At 32.1% G+C, this 26,210-nt stretch overlaps 9 protein-coding genes and 2 pseudogenes across 11 annotated transcripts, besides 6 other annotated features; 5 read left to right on the forward strand and 6 right to left on the reverse strand.

The window, feature by feature from the left end:
• Positions 1 to 206: part of a mobile genetic element that runs on past the window's edge.
• A 1,552-nt stretch (positions 207 to 1,758) lies between these two features.
• Positions 1,759 to 2,001, reverse strand: TVAGG3_0409540 (serine threonine-protein phosphatase family; the record flags this gene model as incomplete). The annotated part of the gene is made up of 1 exon (XM_051233039.1): positions 1,759 to 2,001. One exon carries the CDS (start codon positions 1,999 to 2,001, stop codon positions 1,759 to 1,761), a length of 243 nt encoding a protein of 80 aa, XP_051102769.1.
• Positions 2,002 to 2,019: 18 nt separating this feature from the next.
• On the reverse strand, positions 2,020 to 2,197 carry TVAGG3_0409550 (annotated as a pseudogene). Its single transcript has one exon. A coding segment is annotated over exon 1 (178 nt).
• Positions 2,198 to 3,840: 1,643 nt separating this feature from the next.
• Positions 3,841 to 4,324: a mobile genetic element.
• A 1,773-nt stretch (positions 4,325 to 6,097) lies between these two features.
• TVAGG3_0409570 lies at positions 6,098 to 8,527 on the forward strand (annotated as a pseudogene). The gene has a single exon. A coding segment is annotated over exon 1 (2,430 nt).
• Positions 8,528 to 8,640: 113 nt separating this feature from the next.
• Positions 8,641 to 9,219, forward strand: TVAGG3_0409580 (uncharacterized protein; the record flags this gene model as incomplete). Its single annotated transcript, XM_051233040.1, has 1 exon — positions 8,641 to 9,219. The coding sequence occupies one exon, from the start codon at positions 8,641 to 8,643 to the stop codon at positions 9,217 to 9,219; it is 579 nt and encodes a 192-aa protein (XP_051102770.1).
• A 1,883-nt stretch (positions 9,220 to 11,102) lies between these two features.
• Positions 11,103 to 11,318, forward strand: TVAGG3_0409590 (uncharacterized protein; the record flags this gene model as incomplete). The annotated part of the gene is made up of 1 exon (XM_001319256.1): positions 11,103 to 11,318. The coding sequence occupies one exon, from the start codon at positions 11,103 to 11,105 to the stop codon at positions 11,316 to 11,318; it is 216 nt and encodes a 71-aa protein (XP_001319291.1).
• Positions 11,319 to 13,290: 1,972 nt separating this feature from the next.
• On the forward strand, positions 13,291 to 16,482 carry TVAGG3_0409600 (uncharacterized protein; the record flags this gene model as incomplete). Its single annotated transcript, XM_001319255.1, has 1 exon — positions 13,525 to 16,350. The coding sequence occupies one exon, from the start codon at positions 13,525 to 13,527 to the stop codon at positions 16,348 to 16,350; it is 2,826 nt and encodes a 941-aa protein (XP_001319290.1).
• A 53-nt stretch (positions 16,483 to 16,535) lies between these two features.
• TVAGG3_0409610 (YbaK/aminoacyl-tRNA synthetase-associated domain-containing protein family) lies at positions 16,536 to 17,786 on the forward strand (the record flags this gene model as incomplete). The annotated part of the gene is made up of 1 exon (XM_001319254.1): positions 16,980 to 17,624. The coding sequence occupies one exon, from the start codon at positions 16,980 to 16,982 to the stop codon at positions 17,622 to 17,624; it is 645 nt and encodes a 214-aa protein (XP_001319289.1).
• Positions 17,787 to 18,090: 304 nt separating this feature from the next.
• Positions 18,091 to 19,161, reverse strand: TVAGG3_0409620 (ATP binding; the record flags this gene model as incomplete). The annotated part of the gene is made up of 1 exon (XM_001319253.1): positions 18,091 to 19,161. The coding sequence occupies one exon, from the start codon at positions 19,159 to 19,161 to the stop codon at positions 18,091 to 18,093; it is 1,071 nt and encodes a 356-aa protein (XP_001319288.1).
• Positions 19,162 to 19,709: 548 nt separating this feature from the next.
• Positions 19,710 to 21,149: a mobile genetic element.
• Positions 21,150 to 21,704: 555 nt separating this feature from the next.
• On the reverse strand, positions 21,705 to 22,139 carry TVAGG3_0409640 (ATP binding; the record flags this gene model as incomplete). Its single annotated transcript, XM_001319252.1, has 1 exon — positions 21,705 to 22,139. The coding sequence occupies one exon, from the start codon at positions 22,137 to 22,139 to the stop codon at positions 21,705 to 21,707; it is 435 nt and encodes a 144-aa protein (XP_001319287.1).
• Positions 22,140 to 22,555: 416 nt separating this feature from the next.
• Positions 22,556 to 22,664: a mobile genetic element.
• Positions 22,665 to 24,433: a mobile genetic element.
• Positions 24,434 to 24,828: 395 nt separating this feature from the next.
• Positions 24,829 to 26,210: part of a mobile genetic element that runs on past the window's edge.
• Positions 25,100 to 25,627, reverse strand: TVAGG3_0409680 (protein of unknown function, DUF4107 family; the record flags this gene model as incomplete). Its single annotated transcript, XM_051233041.1, has 1 exon — positions 25,100 to 25,627. One exon carries the CDS (start codon positions 25,625 to 25,627, stop codon positions 25,100 to 25,102), a length of 528 nt encoding a protein of 175 aa, XP_051102771.1.
• On the reverse strand, positions 25,826 to 26,146 carry TVAGG3_0409690 (uncharacterized protein; the record flags this gene model as incomplete). The annotated part of the gene is made up of 1 exon (XM_051233042.1): positions 25,826 to 26,146. The coding sequence occupies one exon, from the start codon at positions 26,144 to 26,146 to the stop codon at positions 25,826 to 25,828; it is 321 nt and encodes a 106-aa protein (XP_051102772.1).

Genomic DNA, 26,210 nt, shown 5'->3' on the forward strand with positions numbered 1-26,210 from the left:
AGTTCATATGCTTCAAAGTTTCTGGCATGACTTTCAATGTTCCTGCAACTGTTATCTAAATTGTTTAGTGTATCTTTTACGCTTGTACTTGGATTCTCTAAAGGTGCACTTGAACCAAGGTCAAAGTTCAATATTATGTCGTCTGCTGTAAAAGTTGTAAAACTTGTATGTGTATGAGTCTTATTTGCTTTCTTCTCTAACTCATCGTTAACATAAGTTTTATCTGCTTTAAGGTCTAAACATCCTGAAACCCATCCTGTATCGGCTTTAGTTTTTAAAATCTTCGATGTCCATTCATGATACCATTCAGCCCTTTCTATAATTTCATTATCTTTTTCATCCACATATTCCTTATCTGCTTCTTCTCTAACTTACTAGCCACATATTCCTTTCTGCTTTATTTTCAAGGCTAACGTTTAAGTCTGTTATTTCAGATATAGAATGTGTATGAGTCTTTTTAGAATATTCGTTTTCAGCTCTTGTCACTTCAACTTGACATTTTATTGTCAACATATTTTTTGTCTGCTAGTTCAGGATGAGTATGTTCTTTTGTTGCATAAGCATTGTTAGCTCTTTCTTCTTCTTTTGCTATTGCATCGTCTACATATTCTTTGTCAGCTTTGTTGTCAACATCTGCTTTCAAAAGAAGTTCATTTATAGGTTTCTCGTTTAAAGTTCCTTTTGTTGGATTTATACAGACAGTATGGTTCTTATTGTCTTGAAACAGAAACTCATCTGTCATTGGGTTTAATGTCAGTTTTAAGTTTCCTTCTTTCAATGACTCAGATATCTTAGAATAGTTTGAAAAGTTTGTTGTTTCTTATTTAGAGCTTGCACAATGAGTTGTCGGTTGTGTTGTATTTCTCTCATGGAAGCAATATCTTTCGACATTTTTTATTCTAGATAAAATATGCTTTCAATAGAAAAAGAAAATTCAAGAGTTGCTACAACTAAACCATTAGATGAACTTTTTACTAATGTCGGTCAAAAGTTTGAGACAGAGACCGTAAGCATGAAGGCTATCGTTTTGACTACCATTAAGATGGTTAAGAGACCCATCTGTCACAAAAGCTATTGGCTTTCGTAGAATGAAGTTCATTTCAGAAGCCATACATGGTTTCCCATTTACGGTCGGTTTTGAAGTTCGATACTATAACAAAGAAAAACGTATGTATGAGAAATTTGAACAGGGAAAACTTTTACAAGTTAGTTTGCTTGTAAATTTAGAAACAACTCTTCAAGCTTTTCAAGAAAAAATAAACGATATCTATATCGAATATGCAAACCAGTATAACATTGACGAAGGAGAATACCATCTCGATATTATTTATGACAGGAAAATGCAACTTTAAATCAATAAAATAGAAGACCTTGGAGAAAACGTTTATATTTCTACAAAATATAACAACTTGGCATGGTATAGATTTATGAGGATGTTAAATCAGCCTGCAGCATATCCAGTACACCCAGACTTTTATGAAGTCGAAAACCCTAATGGAACATATGAAAATGTTTTCGACCAAGATGCTATTATTGTTCATGCTTCATTTCTGGCGCCCAAAACTCTTTCTTATGCTTGGCAAATGACTTTTACGAAAAACCTACAAAGTTATACGAACCACCAAGTGGAAGTATTTCAGACTTTCAAGTATGGTTTTACTACAGATGGAAGAAAAAGAATAATTCCATTATACCATGCGTTTTACTTAGAACTTAGTTTCATATACAACTACTATCGAACGGTAAAAATATAATTTTTTAATACGGTTGAGGTGTTGGATTTGGTTGCCAACTAGACTGTGGTGCAGGTTCAGGCTGTTGTATAACAGGAGCTTGTTCTTCTGGTTCAGGGTCTTTAGGTATAATACCAACAAACTGACCTACTCTTTTACCAATATTTTTGACACCGTTCCAAATTCCTCTTCCTACGGTTTTTATTCCATTCCATATACCTCTTCCAACTCTTCTGAAGAAGTTTCCAATACTACTGAAGAAACCCATTTTACTATATGTAAAAATCTAATGTCCGCCTAGTCTTTTACGTTTCCTTCTGAGTTCCATAGCATTCTTTAACTGGAGCTCATACATTCTGTTTCTCCTCTGGTAGAAAACATATTCTGGGTCAACTCCTGTGTTCGCGTCATCTGCATAAAGTTGTTTATATCCCACTTCAGGGTTTGTATAAAACTCTTTCCATCTCATATTTGCATACCATGGTGGCAAACCTAACGCAGCGTCATTTGACATGGCAGTTTGCATTTGTACATCTGTTGGCACTTGACCATAGTTTGCCATTGCAGTTTGTTTCTAACTTCATTTGGAATATTCTCTGGGTTTGGTTGTCCAGGTTGCTGTGCATTCGCTAAGTTCTGTGCGTCCATTTAATATTAGATAAAATATCTCTTACGAGTACATATACTGAACATTTGCAGGCATTGGTTCATCTTCATATTCTCTATATCTTTCTGCCACGTCAAAGAAATAAATGACACAATGGAAAAAACCTAAAACAAGTATAGCTATTTCAAACCACATTTACTTACTAATAAAATTTCTTTGTTATGACACTTTCTCCGGTTTATAGGACCTCTCTCATATTCTATCTTGTCATATCTAAACTCATAGTCATGTATGTCCTCTAACCATCTCATAACGGTTTCCAAACCACTTTTATCGGATGTAAAGTAAAAGCATGGATGGTTATGTATAACGTCTAAAGTTTCTAAAGAGTCTCTCAAAGTCCAGTCTACTTGGTATTGAAAATCCCATGTGTTATAGAACAGCGGGTCCACTATAAAGAAAACATTTTCCTTGTCTTTATATTTTTCATACAACTCTGTCCAATGACATCTCACAAACTCTATACCCTCAATATATTTTTCTATGTCCTCTTTGAAAACATTTGTATAGTTAAGATATAAAACTTTTGACATAAGTGTTTCAATGTCATGAACTCTTATAGAACCACTATATAATAGTCTAGCAGATATACTATTCCAGTCTATATATTCTGCTTTTTTTCAAAAACCTCTCTCACAATATTTTTCTTATCTAATGGTATACGTTCCATCTTACTATAGGTATCTTTTCTTTTAACTCTTTCAATATATTGTTTGTGTCTGGTATATGTTTGAGACGGTCCATATAGTTGTCGAAGTCATTGCATATAATCTTTGAGTCTGGGAATATTGTATGGCACAAATGGGATATATAGAAACTTCCACCGAACAAATCTACAAATGTTAGACCATTCGGTAGTTTCTTAAGTTCTCTCAATATAATATCTTTACATTTACTCTTATTTCCAAAGAACGGTAACGGAGGTTTTGTAAAATTCATTTATATATAATAATAAAAATGTTTTTACCCGAAAAGTGACAGAAAAGTGACAAAACATGAAAACATATATAATTTGTGAAAAGCGACACATTATATAATGTTTTCGACCCAGAAGAAGGCTTCTTCCCAGAAGCAATGGAGGAAGAAGAAGAGTCCTCCGAATTCACACCAGAAGACTAACAATTTTCCGAATAAAAACTTCATTTATACTAAACATCTTCAGGGCTAGAGGGCGCAACGCGCCTGGAAGCCCCACTACCTTTTTTTTTTTAATAAACGCATTAAAAAATTAACATTAATTTTAAAATAATTTATTTTTTATCTTTTATAAAAGAAGCTATATATAGATGATGTCAGATATTCCGCGATTAATTAAACATTGTTTAAATCCTGAATGGAATCAATAAAGTCATAATCAAAGACCTCATAAACGAGTAAAAGAAATTAGAAATAATTATTTTCATGAATGAAAGATTCACTACCATAATAAAATAAAAAAAATAAACTTTAAAATTAATGTCTTACATTTTTGAATAATTTATTTTTATTTTTAATGAAATGAGCGTCAAGACTAACGACGTGAAAAAATTGGGATTCACAAATGAGGAAATAAAGGATATATTAGAGGAGGCGGGTTATGAGGTTGATAAATATTATTTTAGAAATTGTCAAAAATTCGCGGAGTTTTTAAATGAGTTTGATTATGATGGAAAAATGAATAAAGATGATGTTATAAATTTCTTATATCCCACATCTAAAAAGGGAAAAACTAAAGAACCTGATGTTTTCCCTGAATATTATGAAGAACGGATTAAAGATGATGAATATGATGAAATTGAAAGACTGGAAAAAATAAGAGATGAAATAGATGAAAAAATTAAGGAATTAAGAGAAGTTGAAAAATATAATGAAAATGAAGTAGAGGGTTTAATGAATATCCCAGCTTCAGAATCAGCAGTTCAGAAATCTCATGAAGAAAGATATAAAAATTATGTCTCAGAATCAACACAAAATTTATTAGATGGTGAAATAGATGAAACACTTTCAGAAGAAGGTACTAAATTTATTCGTAAACATAAGTTACAATTTATTGATAATGAAAAATACCCTTGGATCTTACTTTCACCCCCTCTCGATTCTGAGAAATTCAAAAAAGCTCTTAAAAACGTGACATATGCAACTAATACGATTAAGAAAGAAGATCATGATATTTACACAAATTATTATTTAAATAAATGCACAGGTGTTGATAAAGTTTTTGATTTATTAGATAAAATATCAAAAGAAACCATTGGAACATATAAAATTTTGTGTGATTGTGGTTTCATTATTGAAGATACCAATAATGTTTCATATGAAAGAACAGCACCGAAGGAAGATGAAGTGGAAAGGTCTATACCATTCGTTATTAAGAATATAAAAGATATGAAAACGTATAAGCATTATATTTATTCATTTATTTCAGAAAAAATGGAAGCAACCCATAAAACATCTTCTCATCATTTTATAGCTATTCATACATTCCTTTTCAAAGTTGTGAAATTAAATAAGACAGGAATTAGATTTAATGTGTCAGGATATGCATTCTTGAGTAAATTAAAATGTATTCGTCACGTCGCAGATGATAAAAATTTATGTGTTCTTAATTCATTTTATGGGCTTTAAAAAATAAACTTTATTTTTTAATTTTTTTATTCTTACATAAATGAACAAAAACGGAACAGCTAAAATGAATGATAATCAAATTAGAGCAGAAGGTAGAAGGTTATTTAAACGCTTCTATAACATTCCTGATGGTGCTAATCTTAAAACTCGTAGAAGCTATTTAAATGAAGCAATAGATGCATATGAAGGGTTTGATATTTCATCAGAAAGTGAGAGATTAGCGAGAATGTTAAATGTTAATATTGATTTCTATTATTGTGATCCTCAACCAGAAGACGTGGACATAAATAAGGTAGACTTTCCATTAGTGGAATCAATAATGATAGATCCAGAATTTGAAACAGTAAATATTTTATTAACACAGAGTCCATGTGGAAAACTTCACGCTGACAGAATAACAGACGTTGAAGCACTCACCGGCTATAGAGTTTGTCCATATTGTAAAGAAGAAGTTTATTCTATCCGTGATGATCCAGAAAGGAAAAACCAAAGAAGATTTTTAAAGCATTGTGAGAAATGTAAAGAAAATAATGGAAGATTAATTCAAGACGTTCAATTGCAAAAGACACAGCAACCATATGCACCACATATTACGAAACAGAAGATATATCAGTGGTTATTAGCTCATAATTTGCAGGAATATTATCAACCGACAAGATATTATATTACTTTTGACTTCGAAACATTAGAGACTAAAGAAGAATTACAACTTTCTGAGTGTGCAACTTTGAACGCTTACTTAAAACCATTCATGGTATCATCAACGGTTAAATTAAATGATAAAACATATACGAGGAATTTTTGCTTAACTTCGAGTGATTCTTTTATTTCTGATTGGATTGAGTTTTTATTTTCAACCTGTTCATTAGTTGCTAAATCAAATATTGAACAATATGAAGAATTAATGAAGTCGCAAACGGACCAAACGGCGGGGACTTTGTCTCAAACATTAAATGAAAAACAGAAGGAAGCATTTAAAGAACTTCTAGATGAGGAATTCAATAAAGTGAATATCATAGGTTTTAATTCGGGAAAGTTTGATTTAAATTTAATTCTTCGTGATTTAAACACTGCAAAATGGAAAATAAAATCAATGCTGGGTTCATCTTCACAATTTAAGCAAATCATTGTAAAGAAAACAAACGCTCCATATGAATTGAGATTTATTGACATCAGAAATTATATAGCGGGTGGGACATTAGACCAATTCACTCAAGATTTTGGAAACAATAAATCACGTGTTAAATCCTTTTTCCCTTATCAATTCATCACATGGGAAAATTACGAAGAAGAATTATATAAAGAGGAACCATTCACGAAAGATTCATTTTATTCAGCATTAACTCAAGAAACTATATCAGATAGTGATTATCAAATATATCTCAATGATGCTAAAAATTTTAAGAATAGATTAGAATATTTTATTCATTATTGCAATAAAGATGTTGAAATTATGATTGACCCAATCGATAAAATTATTGAAGAAACATTTGTTTATAAAATTGATATGCTTCATAATCTTTCTTTATCATCGAATGCTTCAATGATTCGTTACGCTTTAGCATATAAAGACTTTAATCCTAATGAAAAATATCCTGAGGAAGAGATAGAATCAAGTTTTGAATTAACGAAAAAGTATTGGAAATATAAAATTGAATCATATAAGAAACAAGATGAAAAAGCAGAAAGGGATACTAAAAATAATGTTTCAATGGATGATTTTCAATACTATCACGATTTAATCCTTTCATCTAAATGCAAAATGTGTGGTAAAGCGTTTACATATGCAAATAAACCAACATTGGATAGAATCGATAATGAAAAACCACATACCAAAGAAAATTGTCAGTTAATGTGTTGTTATTGCAATGTCGTAAAATCAAATAAAGATGAAGATGTTCAACGTTTAAGAATCAATTTAAGAAATTACGCATTAAAAAATAATTTACCAATGACTTTAGATTCAGTTGAAGCTTATCACATTCTCCGTAATGGAATTACTGGTGGTTTATCAAATGTTCAACATCGTTAATCTTAAAGGAATCACACATTAATAAACTTTCATATAATCCAGAAACTAAAACTGTATCAAATGAGGACACTTCCAACATTATGACTCATTTCGTTGGAGTTGACTTTAATTCATTATATCCTTCATCATTTTCATCTAATCCTCATGATTTCATTCAATATACTGACCATAAAATGTATATGCCGGGAAGATTGAATGGTGTTATCATTTGTGATACAGCAACAAAGAAAGCAAAAGCACTGGGAATAATTAAGAAGAAAAATACTTTATTCGTTGCTGAAGTAAAGGGTCACATTGATGAAAAATACATTAATGATTACATAAACTTTTTACCGATAATAAGAAACTTAGATATTATCACAGATGAAAAAACAATTGGTGGTTTTATGTATAATTACATGAAATCAAACAATCTACCAGTTGACCAGAAACAAAGAAAATTAACTCAGTTAGCATCAACACACAACCAATATCAACCATTTTCTTCTTATTATCTATGGTATCTAATAGATAGATTTCATTTTATCATTGATGATATTCAATCAATTTTAACATTTACTAAAAACACTTGTTTTAATGAATTTGCGAACAAATTTATGAACGAAAGACAAAAGGCTGAATTAGAAGGAAATAAAGGAAAAAGTTTATTTTGTAAGATTTCGCTTAATGGATCATATGGTTACGATGCAATGAATACACAAAATTACGCAAGGACTAAAATAATGAATGCACAGAAGGCACGCGTTGCATGTATGTCAAATAAGTTTAAAAACATAAGAGAAATAGGTGAAGATACATATCAAGTGATGCTTAAAGATAGATTTTATAGATGTGATACATGTTTACAAGAGGCATTCTTCACTTTAGATAATGCTAAATACTGGTATTTGGTTTTCATTTATGATTTTATGTATAAATGCATGGATGTTAATCGTTTTCATTTCATTGAAGGTGATACTGATTCATCTTATTGGGCTATTGCTGGCGACCCAAATCTTCCTAACACTCAAGCATTTCAAGCAATTGTTACCGATAAAAAATTTTATGATAAAAACATTTTCAAATTCGCACCATTTGATTTCTTTTGTTTTGATGAGAAATTTAAACCTAAATTAAAGAATAAAGCTGAAGAAAAAGCACATGAGAAGAAGTTATTGGGTTTAGCAATTGAGAAACAAGGTGATAACATGGTTGCTTTATGCCCTAAATGTTATACATCATTCAACGGTTCAATTGATGGAAGTGATTTTAAAAAGATTGCACAAAAAATGAAGGGTGTTAGTTTAAGACAAAATAAGCAATTAACACCTAAAAAATATTTGGATATAATAAATGATAAAGTGATATTTGATGGTCAAAATATTAATTTACAACTTAAAAACGGGTCAATGACTCGCTTAACAATTGGTAAGACTGCATTAACAGGAGCACACACTAAGGCTGTATGTTGTGAAAATGGATGTTGTATGCCATTTATTTAATACAATTTAAAATTTTATTTTTAATGAAATGCCACAGAAGAGACAAAAGGAACCGTTAATGATGGTTTTGATTCTTGATCAAAGAGGTGGGCACCCTTAAACATTTATTTTATTTTTATATAAATGAATAACACAGATTTAAAAATTTTAATTGATGATTTAATATTTAATCAAAATTTTCTTAGTTATTGTGATTTAAAAGCATATCTCCAAGACTATGATAACAATATAACGGATGATGATATGGAATATTATTATTCATATTATGATAATGAATTTTTGAAATATCATGATAGAATAATTTCTAAAATTAAAGACAAAATTAAAAATAATGAATATACAAAGGGAAAAACTAAATCACAACTTAAACAATTGAAAGATTTCAAAAATAAAGTATTAACAGAAGAAGATATTGATGAATTATATAATTTATATAATCCTGAGCCGCAAAAACAAAAGGAACAAAACGCCCAGGTCCTTCAGACCATAAATGATGCACAAGCTTTAATTTATGATTCATTAGTTAAACCATATTCAGCCCGGCTTTTAAATGAAGATCAACTTTTGGAATTCATCCTTCAACATAAACTCGAAGCGGGAAAGTATATCAAACCTTTATATACAGCATATTTAAAACAAATGAATAGAATACATCATCCAAAATTCTGTTTACCAATTGCTGCAGTGATTGAATTTAAGTAACATTCAGAATATGGAATTTTCATTAATTTTTCCTTAGATAGAGCATTTCTATTATCACTCAATGCTTCATTAATCATATCATCTATGTATGTATTATATACTCCTGCTAATTCTTCATAAGGGGTGGATGAATTTAAATCCATTTAATCAAAAATAAATTTATAATTTTAAACATTTCTATTCATCAATATTTCATCATATGAACTTCTATACTGTGGTGGTGTACCTGTTGGATGATATTTCAAACCTTCGTCCGGTGTCCATGTCCAATATGTAGTCCTAGTAAACCAAACCTGAGGAGGATTTGTCACCTTTGAACAGTAAGTGTCATTTTCACCCTGAATGATTGGATAAGCTTTCACTTGTACTGTAACTTGTGAGTTGAAAGTTTCTAATCCATCAAAGAATATACCCGCTCCATCACGTTGAACTGGAATAGTGCATAAGAATGAAGTTTTGGTCTTGGTTTTCCATGTTCTAGCTAAGGCGTGCCATCATCTGCATTCAGTGGTCTAGTTAATGAGTCCTCGTATTCTTTCCGTGCATTCATTCACTCCATCTAAATCAGAAGCTTGAAGCATACGTGTAAAGAATATGTCACCCACTGTGGTCATCGCTTGATCGGGGAAGTTTCTGGAATCTATAGTGACCTGAAGACCTCGAAGCATTGGATTTTCTAAAACTGTTCTTTGCATTGCATTCTTCGGAAATGTTAACACAACATCTGTAACATTATGAAGAGCGTATGAGAAATCTGAGCTAATACCTTCAGGAGTGATGCAACCTCCATTTAGTGAACGAACGTCAATATGTTGAGCTGGAATCATGAATGGATCTTCCTTACTGAATAAACGTGGTATTGCTTTAACTGATTCTTCAATTAAACTGTATCCTGGTGTAATGCATTTATCCTCTAAAACTTCCATCTTTGTGCATGAAATAATAACGTCTTCAACTGTTGCCTCAGCAGATGTAGCGGCTAAGCTTGTAATTAATTTGGCAGGAAGTCCGATTTGTTGGAATTTGCGATCATATTTATAAACATGATTCATAATCTTTTCATAATTTTCATCAGTTATCTTTTCATAAACGTAATTTTGTAAATCAGCAACTCTTAACGGGTCAACCTGACAAAATACTAAAGTATCCCTGAAAACATAATATTTAAGAATGATATCACCAAATGATTTAGGATAATCATCGAACGCCTGAAATGCTAACAAATCATTTACCGGAATAATCATATCAAAAGTGACATCAACTTCTTCATTTGCTTTCTTGAAAACTTCTGAAGGGTCAATATATTTACCACATACTGAGTTATCATATTTTTGAACATTATTATATAACGAATGAACAAACTTTTTAACTTTCCTTTCTGATTTTGGTTTATATGTTGCAAATGCGAAAGATTCACGGGCGCAATCCATCTGAAGATAACCGGCATCACCTCTTTCGGTTTCTACTCCTAATTGTTTAAAGCTTTGATTTGATGATTTGTAACCAACGAATAAACGCATGCATTTAAAAGCGGCATCACATGTGAAAGGTTTATTTGAAACTAGAGTTGCTTTAACTTTGCGTTTAATATATGTGTCACCTAATTGGTTCACATCATGAGCCGGATTTGTAATTCTTAAATGAGTTTGTTTATCATCAAAATATGGAGCATCAGAGTCATAGCATGAACTTTCAAGTTCTCTATAATATCTTCTACCATCATTCTTTGCGAATATTTCATTTATCTTTTCGAATGAATGAAACACATTTCCATTAATCGGTTTAGTGTTTGGCACCAAATAGTTAGTCGTCATTTATTATTAAATAAAAAATCAAAATTAAAAGATGAAAATGAATTTTTAATTTTAATGAAATAATCAACTATGGCTGCAGGATTCTTTAAGAAACTGTGGGATAAAGTAAAAAGAGGAGCGCATAAAGTTTGGGAAACATTGAAGAAGGGAGCAAATTGGATATTTAAGAATAAAGAAGCAATTAGTGACGTTGCTGAATCAATAACACCAAAAGCTGCCCCAATAAGAGAAATATTAAATAAAGGAGAAAAAGTTTATCAAAGACTTCAACCGATACTAAGATAAAAATAATATTTATTTATTTATTTTTCCACTATCTACCTCCTATTTTATTAAGTATTCCTTCAGCTATTCCACCAATTGCGTTACCTGCTTGTGCTCCCATCGCCGGATTACCTGCTTTAGTACCTAATACTCCACCTATGATAGTTCCTGCCGTTTTCGCTACTGGTGCCAAAAAGTTTGCAATGGGTTTAATAATCTTTTTATGAACCCAACCCGCAGCTTTCTTAATTCCATCCCATAATTTTTTAAAGAATCCTGCCGCCATTTCTGATTTAATATTAATTAAAAATATATATTTCATCACTTATATTCTAATTTTTATTTAATGATAAATGAAACCAATTTTAAAAATAAATGAAACAGAGGAGGGAGAAATAAATGAAAGTGAAAATGTTCAACAAAAAATAAACGTTGTTAAACCAATTACTGAAATAAAAATTTTTTCATCTGTTGAAGAATTTAATGACTATTATGCCAATAATAAAAAATTATTTGAAGAATTGACAACATGTAAATTGAATAAAATGTTTAAAGTTGATGGATTCAAAATTTCAAAAATAAAGGGGGTGGTTAGTTTGAAATCTATTCCTCAATCAAGAATCACCTCATTAATGAAAATTGATGATTTAACAAAAAGAATAGAAGAGATTGAAGAAAGAATGAATCAAATAATTGATTTCATAAATTCAAATAATCATTAGTTTCTTAAAGTTCTATGTTGAACTCATCAAATTTCTTTTTCTCGTTTATGAGGTCTTTGATTATGGTAGTGAATCTTTTATTCATGAAAATAATTATTTCTAATTTCTTTTTAAAGTTTATTTTTTATTTCATTATGGTAGTGAATCTTTTATTCATGAAAATAATTATTTCTAATTTCTTTTACTCGTTTATGAGGTCTTTGATTATGACTTTATTGATTCCATTCAGGATTTAAACAATGTTTAATTAATCGCGGAATATCTGACATCATCTATATATAGCTTCTTTTATAAAAGATAAAAAATAAATTATTTTAAAATTAATGTTAATTTTTTAATGCGTTTATTTCATTATGTTTGGGCTGAGTGTAAATGTCTTACAATTTTGAAAATTTTTTAAATCTTGATTTATTCAAAAACGTAAGAATAAAAACCGTAAGAATCATACATTTTTTACTTCATATGTTAAAAAAAATGATACAAAATCACTCGATATTGCATGAATTCTTACGTTTACAAAAAAAGTCACACAACCCTCCCTATCATACTACTTTGCTTTGACTAAATTTTTGATAATCTGTATGATTAAAGCTTCTTATGTATAGACTGTGATAGATTTAATCAATCTGTAATTTCATCAAAAATATTGCATGAATTTTGCTATAATCTAATTTAGATTTTAACTTAGATAAAAAAGAGCAAACATTATGTATAGAGATATTCATAACTAAACTGTTGTAGTTACTATTATGAACAACAAAGTTAAGTTACCTTTATTGAGAGTAGATTCACTTCACTTTGAAAATTAACTCCACTCAAGGGTGTCAGTGGATCTACTCCGCTAATTGGTGCATCGGATATTGATAACCTTAAAGCTGTTAAATATCTTATTTGTATTGGAGCTAATATAGAAGCAAAAAATGATAATGGAGAAACTTCGCTCCATTAAGCATCATTTTTTGGCAATCTCGAAGTTGTTAAATATCTTGTTTCTGTCGGAGCTAATATAGAAGCAAAAGATGTTCATGGGTGCACTCCTTTCCTTTATTGAAAAGTTTAAATATCTTATCTCTGCTGGAGCTGAATTTGATAAGATAAATACGGAAAAACCGTTCTACAATTAACAGTTCATAAGATTCAAAATTATATACTTTCACTTGCACAAAATTCATCAGAGCATGCTTGAGAAATCATGTTTTGCAATTCAAAAACACTTTATGTATGAATTGACACTTTACATGTTCCCCAGAGTTCGAAAAATATTTGTTCGAGTCCCCAAATGTCCACCAAGCGACATCCTTAAAATGAGTTTATTGGGATCACTTAGTGAACTGTACTTGTCTTGAAAATACTCAAAATTTTGAGAATGTTTATTTCTCAAAGATTGGCAATTTTTTTATCTTTAAAAATGTCACTTTTTTATCAAAAAAATGTTTTTCTATCTTTTCCTCATTATATTAGTAATCCTCTTATATATTATTGCAAGGAGGCTTTATTACTATGTGATGAAGAAGATATTAGTTAACTTTTTTGATGCAGATGTTTCATTTTCTGCTGGTTACAATTTCTTCTCCATTTCCAATCTGAAAATCGAAAATAACATTGGTAGGCTTACGTGCAAGTACGTTTCAGTTAATTTGTTCGACAGAAAACTTTTGATTTTTTCACAAGTTGAAACTAACTTTGATTACGAAGTTATCCGGAAAGCATTTAACATTATTCAACGCGCAATAATACATAAAGACTCTGGATTATCATTTTTCTACAATTGGAGTGTTATTATCAACGGAATGACGATTAAAGGCGAACGCAAGCTTGAAATTACTAAAGCAGCATTCAAACTCTCTTCTTCTAAATTTGATTTCCAAATCGAGAACTTTAATTACGAAGATGAACAGCTTTTCCTCAAAATTCCAAAATTATCTCAAGCATTCCATTATTTTGGCCATATCCCAAAGCTAATATCATTCTTACGTCCCAAAGTTGAAGTAATAATCAACAAAAATGTAATTCAAGCAAAAGTTTATTCATTAAAAGCTTATTCACAGAAATCTCCCATTTGGAGGTTCACATCCGACGAATGCGATGCAGAGATTACATTTCGACAAAAAGAAACCATCGGTACCTCAACAAATACCTCAATAACTTTTTCATTTCCTCTTAATTTGAATATTTCTCTTGTTGAGAGTAATTTTATTATGACAATCCCTTGTCTTCTTGGAACATCAGGTAACAGCATCCTCGACATGAAGATTACTGCTTTAGAATTGAAAACAGGAATAATAAGTGCGAAAACCTTTGATGTTACGATACATACATCGATATTACCAATGATAATTCATCCAATACTATTCGACAACACTAAATTTTCGTTCGAAGACTTTAATGTCAAAGCAGAATTAAATCAAAATTCATTTTTCAAGATAATTTCGAAGAATTATGAACAATGCCAGCGTACATTCAAGTCAACTAAGACTCAGCTTGAGTTTGATCTATCTCATAGCCGCCCATTGTTTGTAGAAGTTGAAGATATAAATTTAGATATGCACCAGCTTATTCAAATGAACACTTTCCATCTCAAATACGCATTCTTGACCGATATAATGGAAGTTCTCAAGCTTATTAATAACTCAAGTTACTTTTCTAATAATTATAAAATTATTACTAAAAAAGGAACAGTTGAGAACGTTTCCATATTGAATGCCACCTCTATCTCAGACGCTACGATCAACGTAAACAAGAAACCGAACGCTACAATCGAGAGATCTCGAAATATGGTCGACTCCATCTTCCCAGGGGCCATCAATATCAGCCACGTGGTCGGTGTTCAGGAATATTCTATAACATGTAAAGCCGGTGAATTGGTGTCTTCTACGATAGATGTGGCCGATTTCGAAATTGAGGGTATGGTCTATCTTTTGTTGCTGGCAGGAGAGATCAAACAACTTGAATTTTGCGGTATGATTGATATTATCGCAAAATCTGCCCACGTTTCCATGAAAAATGTCCAAATTCCTCCACTTTGGATGATTTCAATGGACATTGGAGAGGCAGGAATACTCCTAGGCAAAGAAGCAATCACGGCTTATAACGTAATCGGCGATTTAACTGATTTTAAGTTCGAAACAATTTCGACATCTCAAGGAATTGTTGGAAAAATCGGAAATGTCATACCTCAGAAGGATGGCCGTGCAAAGATATCTTTGGAAGAACTGAATAATAACGGTTTTGTACTAAAAGTCGTGAATTTATTCTTCCAAAACCAAAAGCCAACGAAAATATCGGCAGAAGAGGTCACATTCGGTAATTGTGTAGCAAGAGATTATAGATACGACTTCATTCGTAATGAAATGAAGTCTTCTTTCGTTAATCTTGATTTAGATCACATGAAAGTCGATTTCGCATCATCATACTTCTCTTACGCATCCATTGACCAACTGAATGTTGGTAATTACTCGTTAACCAGCGTAGAGATCGTTGTTTCGACCAGTTTCAAAATTAATGCGAAATCTTTTTCATGTATCAGCCGTCCTGGACTTACAATCAACGCAGAAAACATTGGTGTTGATGTAACAGACGTAATTGATATAACATCTACTAATGTTGATGTTCAATTATGGATGAAATTCGATTTTCATCAAATCTTTAATTTAATTCAAGGAAAATCCATTTGTTTGAACTTGGATAAGATCTCAATCAAGTTTACAGACGGAAGAATGCCTGTTAACCTTGCTGAATTGAAGAGATTCATCTTTTCTTTCACAAATACGAAATCTGAAAATAATTTCACAACTTGTGGAAGATTTACAGCAGAATCATTTGATTTTTATGATATAATAGTCGAACCAAGACTCATTATGTACATTTCTCCTTGCGAAAACTGTATTTCTTTCTTAATTTCGATATCCAACTACAAAACAATCGAAAAATGTTCATTAAAGATCGTGGATTGTTATATAAACTCCAAGAAAGATGATATCGCAAGAATGTCCAGTGTTTTCTCTCCAATTATCCCTGAATTATCTAATTCACCTCCAATTTTCTCTGAAATCCTTTCAATTGAAGAACTAGACATCGGAGGATTCCCTCTTTCACTCAGTTATCTTGATAATACATCTTATTTGTTCGGATCAGAAAGAATTTTCCAATTTGCCATGCCGCCGATGATTATTAACAAGAGGACAATGTCATTTGGTGGTCTTATTTACTATGTGTTGATGGAAAGAAAGAGACAGATTGTTTCAATGACAGAAAACACGATTCAAAAGGAAAGTGACAACAAAGATCAGAATAACTCATCAGGAAAGAACAAATCAGGTGGAAAGAAGTAATTCTATATATATATATTTTTGTTTTGTTTGTATTTAAAATATAAAAATTTGCGAAATTTTTATGAAAATTTTAATTAATAAACCCACTATCGTGGCTTAGACCTCTACAACTTACACTCCCACGATTCCTGTGAAAAAAAAACTATTTAAAAAATATATTTGGAGTAAAATGTTTTGAATATATGTTTCTTCTGATATAAAATCTATTTATTTTATCAATTCCAGTCATTGTGTGAGATTGAACTATTTCAAATTTACTTAGATCTATGAGAGGAGTTAATCCATCATTATTCTTTTTCGTATTTTTCTGCTTCTACTAAGAAAAAATATATAATTACTCCAAGTTAATCTCTGGATGATTCCCTCATGACTTGAATTCAATACCTAATATCCAGAGGGTCTATATATGATACAGCTGAAATAAGTACTCCTACAAGATAATCTAATGATAGTTCTAATATGAGCAGTGTAGATCCATATTTGGGTGAAATTTTGAAATGATGGAATAGGAATTAGTCATTCATAAGCGATGTCTTTTTGTAATGGCTTCATGTGCGATATACAGGATCCAAAATAATCATGGCTAGATATTCGATCAAAATAAAAAAAATTGACAATTTTCCAAAAAAATGGATTCACAACTTGATTTACTTGAGCAACATATTGCCCAACTCGAGCAAATTGTCTACAAGGAAAAGGTTATCTATCCAGATCCACCAGTTCGTGAGGAAGACCACATTGACCCAGAATTAATCAAAATGATGAAAGATAAAAACCTCTGGAGCTATTCAGGTGTTCGTCGTGTTCCAGCAGACTACTACCAGAAGCCTCTTGATTATCGTATGCAATGCGTTGGCTGCCAAAAGATAGAACAACTCTGCAAGTGCGTTCTTTTTGAAGTTAAGGATGCTCCAGATAAAAATAAGAGATTTGTTTGCCTTTGCATTCAATACGTTGACAGCTTCAGCTCCAGTAAGTTGCAAGCCGTCATTTCAAAATTACTTGGCAAGAACGTTACAGATATCGGTTTAGCAGATGAAAATATTGCTACAGAACTCACTGGATCTAAGCATAACGCTATGACACCAGTTTTTATGCGACCATCTAAAAAATACGAAACATATGAAGTTCCTATCATCCTTTCTGAGAAAATTGCAGCCCTCGACCCACACTTCTTCTGGCTAGGTGGTGGAGAAATCGATACAAAGTTCGGAATTGAAACTCGCAAGTTTATTACAACTTTCAAGCCATATATCGCAGACATCTCTGCCTAAATTTACATCAGAGAGATATAAAATATAATACTACCAACATATTGTGCTATTATTTTTATAATTTTAAATTTTTTTGTTTATTAGGTTTTCTCTTTGTAAGTAATGACAACTCTTGAACTTTTGTTGAATATATTAACAAAGAAAATGATAAAAGAAGTAAATTAATAACAACAAATGAAAATAATAAGTTTCGCATATATTATCTATAGATACATGTAGTTATATTTATGTATAAGGCTTACATCCAAATTTTTTGGTTTCAATAATCAAGATGTCTATGGATCCTAAGTGGGTGTTCTTTTTATATTGGATATGAGTGGATTGTCCTTTTCTTGAGGGATCACTACCTTAATTATCAAATAGAAAACAGGATGATCAATAAGTCTATAAACTTTTGATCCTGATTCAAACATTTTCTTGGATCAATAATAAGAATGATTACATTAGAAATAATAATAAATATAGTTTAGTGACATAAATCTCGATATTGTCGTTCAAATGATATCAATGACTGTTTGATTTTGTCTGCATACTTTTTCATAGAATCTTCATCTTCTGCAACAAAAGCTTCCTCAATTAAATTAAGATTTTCTTTGCAAATTTCGATAGCTTTAGTATTCGATTGATTTTTGGCTTTTTTGAGGTATTTCTTAAAACTATCTTCTAATTCTCCAAGTTCTTCATCAAGATTTCTTTGGTTAACGCCAATCCTCGCTCTGCTTTCTTCAATCTGCTCTGGAGTCATATTTGTCAATTTGTTCTCAGCTTCAACACGTGGAAGAAATTTTGAGACATCGAGATCCATTGTCTGCACCTTTCCTCCTTCAACATCTAATAATTCGAATGTCATGTGCAAACAGTTTTGTTCATCAACTTGGAAAGTAACCCTGACACTTTCTTCTCTTGCCTTCATTTTCCCTGTTAATCCAGTGATAATATATCTGCCTATTTCTTTAGAATCTTCATAACTTTCTCCTTGTAAAACAGCCATCAATATTTCCTTTTGATTGTCAAACTGGGTAGTTGCAATATTTATGACTGGTTCTGTTGGAAGTTTTGATCCTTTCTTAATCATTGGATAATAAGAATATTCGTTCAATAAATTTTCATAACAAAGGTATCCATATGTAATTGATACAGATTCAATCATTTGTTTCGGGAAACTTTTAGGGATAATTCTTCTAGTCTCCGTGTTGTGTTTCACAAATTCGAAGAATGATTTTTGAGATGCGCCAATACAAACAGCGGTGAGTGGATCAACTGAGTTAAGAACTTTGATATTGTCGTTTGAAAATTCGTCTTCAAGACATTCTTTGACACGGTAGATAAGAGATGAACCACCAACTAAAAGTATGTATTCGACTTTGATATCATTGTGTTCTTTAAGAAGTTTACGAACAATATCAATAGTTCGTGAGATAAGAGGGTCAACTATGTTTTCGAATATCTTCCTAGTGACGGTGTATTCGATAAGATTTCCATTGATTTGAAGAGAGATTTTATCTTGTCTGCGTGTGCTAGAGATGTGTTGTATCATAAGACAAATTACGGAAAGTGAACTCAAACAAAAAGTGACACAATGCATTTGCCAACCAAATAACTTTACAAAGCAAAAACTTAAATTACTTGTCAAGCTTACTATTCTTATTTTAACAATTAAAAAATTAAATTTTATTTTTTATTTAAAAAAATCATCTTATATCATCTGATATATATATATAACAGCATTAATATTTCAATGATTCACAAATCAACTTTTTCATTATTTTAAATAATTATAGAATATATACCGACTTTTTGTACATAAATATTTTTAGATTCAATAATGATTTACGGTTTTTTTCAAAACTTATAATTTTCAAATGAGTGGTAGAATCTTCGATTTAATTGATTTAGAATGGTTAAATCAAGCTAATCAACAAATTCAAAGCGGTATTAACGTCGAAACCGTTCTCCAAAATGTCCCTTTAACAGATGGAAGAATTCTTCCCACAATATCACATAAAACTTTTAAAAACGCTCTTAATTTCAATCAAATTGAAATTCCAAAATTACGTACAGGTCCAAAACCAAAAGATCCACCACAATGTTAAACTATTCAGACAAAGTTTCCCGCTGTTTGCGAAGGAATTGTTGGCTATGATGTACTGATTCATGATCAGTGCATCATAGCCAACAATTCCTTATACAAAGTTCAAAAACTTGGGTGCAATCAGTTCTGATTGCACCCAAGTTTTTGAACTTTCTCGAGGGAATGAAAGGGTAAGAGGTATACATTATGAATATATACCTCTTACCCTTCCATTCCCTCTCTGACAGCGGGAAACTTTGTCTGAATGTTAAACTATTCAGACAAAGGTTTCCCGCTGTTTGCGAAGGAATTGTTGGCTATGATGTACTGATTCATGATCAGTGCATCATAGCCAACAATTCCTTATACAAAGTTCAAAAACTTGGGTGCAATCAGTTCTGATTGCACCCAAGTTTTGAACTTTCTCGAGGAATGAAAGGGTAAGAGGTATACATTATGAATATATACCTCTTACCCTTCCATTCCCTCTCTGACAGCGGGAAACTTTGTCTGAATGTTAAACTATTCAGACAAAGTTTCCCGCTGTTTGCGAAGGAATTGTTGGCTATGATGTACTGATTCATGATCAGTGCATCATAGCCAACAATTCCTTATACAAAGTTCAAAAACTTGGGTGCAATCAGAACTGATTGCACCCAAGTTTTTGAACTTTCTCGAGGGAATGAAAGGGTAAGAGGTATACATTATGAATATATACCTCTTACCCTTCCATTCCCTCTCTGACAGCGGGAAACTTTGTCTGAATGTTAAACTATTCAGACAAAGTTTCCCGCTGTTTGCGAAGGAATTGTTGGCTATGATGTACTGATTCATGATCAGTGCATCATAGCCAACAATTCCTTATACAAAGTTCAAAAACTTGGGTGCAATCAGTTCTGATTGCACCCAAGTTTTTGAACTTTCTCGAGGGAATGAAAGGGTAAGAGGTATACATTATGAATATATACCTCTTACCCTTCCATTCCCTCTCTGACAGCGGGAAACTTTGTCTGAATGTTAAACTATTCAGACAAAGTTTCCCGCTGTTTGCGAAGGAATTGTTGGCTATGATGTACTGATTCATGATCAGTGCATCATAGCCAACAATTCCTTATACAAAGTTCAAAAACTTGGGTGCAATCAGAACTGATTGCACCCAAGTTTTTGAACTTTCTCGAGGAATGAAAGGGTAAGAGGTATACATTATGAATATATACCTCTTACCCTTCCATTCCCTCTCTGACAGCGGGAAACTTTGTCTGAATGTTAAACTATTCAGACAAAGTTTCCCGCTGTTTGCGAAGGAATTGTTGGCTATGATGTACTGATTCATGATCAGTGCATCATAGCCAACAATTCCTTATACAAAGTTCAAAAACTTGGGTGCAATCAGAACTGATTGCACCCAAGTTTTTGAACTTTCTCGAGGGAATGAAAGGTAAGAGATATCCATTTCCTTTCACCTTCGTTCTCAATAATTAACTTATAAATTTTTTAAAGCAAAAAAAGTCTGATTTTTTTTGACAAGTAAATATATAGGGAATTTATCCGACCAAATAAGTGTCACTTTTTCGGTTCACCTCACTTTCCGTAACTCGTCTTACAACAGTTGTTTTACTAGTTCGGATTGGTCAACTAAGATTCCTTTGTAGCTGTCAAAGTCGAAATCTGGCTGTTTCTGTTTAAAGTATTCGATTGCAAGTTGAACAATGCCATTGTCGATATCACGACCACCTAAGTGAGTGTCGCCATCTTGGTCAATAACTTCAATTTTGTCACTAGAAATGTTGACAAGTGAAAGGTCGAATGTGCCGCCACCAAAGTCATAGACAAGTACAGTGCGAGATTTATCCCTTGAAATATTATTAGCGAAACAAAGGGCCGCAGCAGATGGTTCTTTGAAAAGGAAGATTTTCTCTGGATTAGGGAACTGTGCAATTTTAACTGCGTTTCGAACTTCATCAAGCTGCTTCTGTGTGAAGTGAGCGGGAACTGTAACAACAACATGGTCAAGTGAGATATTTTGTTTGACAAGTGTCTCGAATGTAGTTAAGAATCGAAGCAGAAACTTCACAAGGTTTTATTTTTGAAAGATTCTTTCCGTTATCGATAAGGATAAGTGGGTTGCCATCTTTATCTGATTCAACATCGAATGTCCAGTGTGGAATTTCTGTTTCCAAGTCTTTGTAACTTTTGACAAGCATGCGTTTGCTATCGTAAATGACATTCTTCTTGTACTCTGGAATGTTACGATTAGATTGAGCTTGATATCCGTATTGATTAGGAATGCCGTAAAAAACCATAGAAGGGATTGCATTTTTCCCATTAAATTCGACTACTTTTGCTTTTCCATTTTGAAACACTGCTACACTACAATACGTTGTACCAAGATCAATTCCAACAAATGTATCTTTGATTGCTGAAGAATCCATTAGAGGGTTCATTGTGAAATTTGAAATCCTCTGAAAATTGTAAATAATTGTTATCGCCTTTTTGCTGGATTTTTTGGTCGGATCGACATCACCTCACCTAAAAGTAGTCAAATTGCGTCTCTGAGGTGAGATGGTACATTCAAATTTTCACTTCCCTTCTAACATGAATTATCTATCGGTCATCAGGAGTTTATTTCAATTTTTTGACATGCAATAAACCGGAAATATCGGTGGTTTTAAAAAAACTCGTTCCCTTCTCAATTTTTGAGTGCTCTAAAATTATCCCGCCAAAACTTAAAAAAACTTATTAAACTTTACTCAATTTATTTTTGAGTACTCTAAAATTATCCCGCCAGAACTTAAAAAACTTATTAAACTTATTATCTATGAGAATCATTCAAATTGAAAATTGAAATAAACTACAAAAAGAGTGGGGGACAAACTCGCCCATTGTCACTTTTCATTAACCTTAAACTTGTAATTTTCATTATTTTTAATTAACCTTATTTCTTTCCCAATTCCTGATTTATTTTATTCGAGAAAGGGACAGACTAGCCCATTGTCACTTTTTAATTTAGCAAATGAACGCTTATGGAGTGGAGTTTTTGGGTAAATCTGATTTGCTTATAAATGAAATAAAATTAAAAGAAACCATATTGGCATTATATTATGCAAAAATAAATAATCTTACTTAGTACTTTTAAAGTTAATTTCAGAAAAAATTTGACACAATGGTATCCGGCACATACAAGTGGTGTACAACCAAAATATAAGTTGGTTTAAACATATATTGCTATATCTCATGATCTTACTTAGTACTTTTAAAGTTAATTTCAGAAAAAATTTGACACAATGGTATCCGGCACATACAAGTGGTGTACAACCAAAATTTCATATCCCTAGTTTTACATTTATGTTTAGTTTTATTTCACCTAATTTTCAAAGATCATAATTGAATTAGATGGCCAAGCTATTCAAAATACGACCAAGCTTATCAAAATAAGACCAATATATTCAAAATTCTTTATTCTTTCAAATCATTTCATTTTAATGCAGATCCAAGATCACGAACTCACATATATCGAGTTGCTTAAGTATCGAGTGCAACAAGAAATCCAAGCAGGTTGTAGTTATTCATATAAAACTAGGAAAGAAAGAAATCAAATCCAATTTAATTGTAAGTGGCCGAATTGTCCATGTCGCTTCCTTGTTGATACACTTCCCGATGACAAGTACCACATACGAAAATGTATTAACACCCACAATCATTCTGCCCTTTTCCAAACAAATCACAACAAATTACATCATATTTTTATAGATCTTATTTAACAAGATATTTTGAATCAAATCAAGACCGTGTTTACGCACAATTAAGGTGTTTCAAAGATCTTAATATCCCATTTGATAGTGGGATCATTCCGGAAATGTTTCAACAATCTACAAATGCTTTAAAAAAGTTTTCTAAACGCCTTCATGCAATCAATACCCGTTTCTCAGCGGATGATGTTACATCTCTTGCAATTTTTGTCGACATGGTTAAGAGTCATTCTCCAGATGATCTCATCGAGTTTATTCACGAGCCAGATCGTATGATTTTCTATTACGCCCCATTCGAAGCAAATGCTTTTTCACATCAAATACAAACTTATCACATTGATTCCACTTATAAGCTCTTGCGCTCTCGCATACCATTTTATGCCGTCACTGGCAAATTCGCGGAATCAATTGTTTTTCCGTTTTTGTATTTTTTCGTTTGGCCCGACACAAGTGAAAATATACAAGTTTGTCTCACAGCATATTTTGGCTCCATCAATCGCGAACCATCTTATTTTTCAATGGACTGCGCACCTCAAATCACAAATGCTGTTGAAACAGCCATCCCCTTATGCCAGATCATTTGGTGTGGCGTTCATGTGTTGCGCGCTGTCATGAGAAAGGCTGAAAAGTTTCAAGATCGTTCCAACTTCGAAACTTTCTATAACTTAATGAAGTTATTGGTCTTTGGTTCTGAAGAGGAAGAAATTGATCCTGATGAAGTTTACAACAATTTAGAAGAAATTTTAAATGAGGAACCTGCTGCCCGTGAATATTTTGACCGACAGTGGCGCCATCATCTTGACATGTGGATGCTTCGCTATAGAAATGAAGGAGATGGAACAAACAACATCTCGGAATCACATTTCAAGGTTTTGAAGCACCAGTACTTCCCAGAAAGGCGAAATCTTCGACTCGATGAACTTGTCATCGAGTTATATTCCAGTGTTGTTCCTTCATTCCTGATTAAGTTGCAAATTAAAGGTCTGGATAGTTAGTATACAAGTCTTGGGTATGGTGGCACTGCGTTCCACCTTACCCAATACTTGTGAATTTGACACTTTACAAAACCGTTAACGTATATTTTACAACATGAACGCAAAAACTAATTTAACCTTAAATATTTACAAAGCCGCCAACCACTTCACTAACGAACTCACTAATGTAAAAAATAAACGTTCTCACTATCGTTCTCACTAACGACTTCACTAATGTTCTCATAAATTTTCCTCAATATCTTCATCATCAGTGTTAACCCTATTGTAGTCATACTTGAAGCCATAAACTTTCTCTAACTTCTTAACGTACAATTTACATAACTTACCTTCGTCATCGTATGGTTTAATGATATAACTATTTCTATCTTTATACACAGTCAATGAAAAGTCAACTGGTCTCGGATGTATTTGAAAGAACATGTTATGCTCAGGAAGGAAGAATAAATGTTTAAATGTATGTTTGTTATACTGTGGAATTCGAATGAGTTGCTTTTGTTCTGTCATTTACATCCAAATAAAAAATTTCAGTAAACTTAAAAATAAAATAAAAAATTAATGATATCACCACCCGCACACGTATGAAAACATAGCACAAAAATAAATTTAGGGTAGAAGGTTAGATCTAACCCGATATCTAACCTCTTTTCTAACCTGTTGAATTCATTGCTTTATAACTCTCTTCCTTGGTTTCTTTTTAGTTGCTTTCTTCACGTCTGTCTCCAACTTGACTGTCTTTCTTCTTCGTCCGTAATGATACCAGTTACTTCCACCAGTCAATGGGTCAAATGGTCTTTCGTAAGGATTTCCATACATTCCATAGGGACCATACGGAAGAACTACTGGTGGAGAAGAAACATTTTCTTTAGTTCCATCGAATCTATTTAAATGCATTGTTTCACCTTTCATCTGGTCATTAAAGTCTTTTGCGTGTTTTGCAAACTCATCGTCCTTTCCTAAAGCATTTTCTGACTCAGTCGCAACCAAATTGGATGCTTTATTTATGAGCCCTATTTTATTTAATCTTAACTTCTTTGCAACCCAGCCTCCAATCTTCCCTTTATTTGCATCTAATGTCTTCGAAACCCTTCCTCCACTCATTTTATTTACTGCGTCATAAGCCCCAAGTGCTTTTGCTCCAAATGCTAATGCTTTTGTTCCCATTGCGCCTAAAGCTGTCCAAGCTACCATTTACACCATATTAAAATCATCTCTCTTCAATATTATCTCATAAAAGTTCTCGTTACTGGAGAAAGTCAATGAAACATAAACATTCTCATTCATAAACTTCTTTCTTATCTCATCTATACGCTTCAAAATGTCTGAACAATTGCTAACATCTTCTACAACAGTTATTTCATCATGAATGACCTTCAAGAACAAGCTCATTTAATATGCTATTAAAATCATCTCAATAATGAGTCCATCCTTTCCATCTTTAGGTAGCACAACATCTTTCATTGAAGAAGGTTCGACAAGTCTTATGTTAAACTTACTGACAAAGTTTGTTATACTATAATGCTTCGGCGGCGAATACATGTAGTTTGAAAGACATAATATAGATTCTTCAGCAAATTCACTTATACTGGATTTTATAACAATGTTCTCACGAGACCAAATACCACCAATTGACAATCTTGTAAGCAATCCTGCTGAACCTTCTACTGTAAACGTCGATGGTAACATTCCACGAAGGTCATCTATTGACATCTTTGAGTCACTGAATTTAAATATTTTCTTAAAGCAATCGTCTTTCATCTAACCATGCAATAGC

The sequence above is a fragment of the Trichomonas vaginalis genome, chromosome V, assembly GCF_026262505.1.
Source record: "Trichomonas vaginalis G3 chromosome V, whole genome shotgun sequence".
Taxonomy (NCBI): Eukaryota; Parabasalia; order Trichomonadida; family Trichomonadidae; genus Trichomonas; species Trichomonas vaginalis.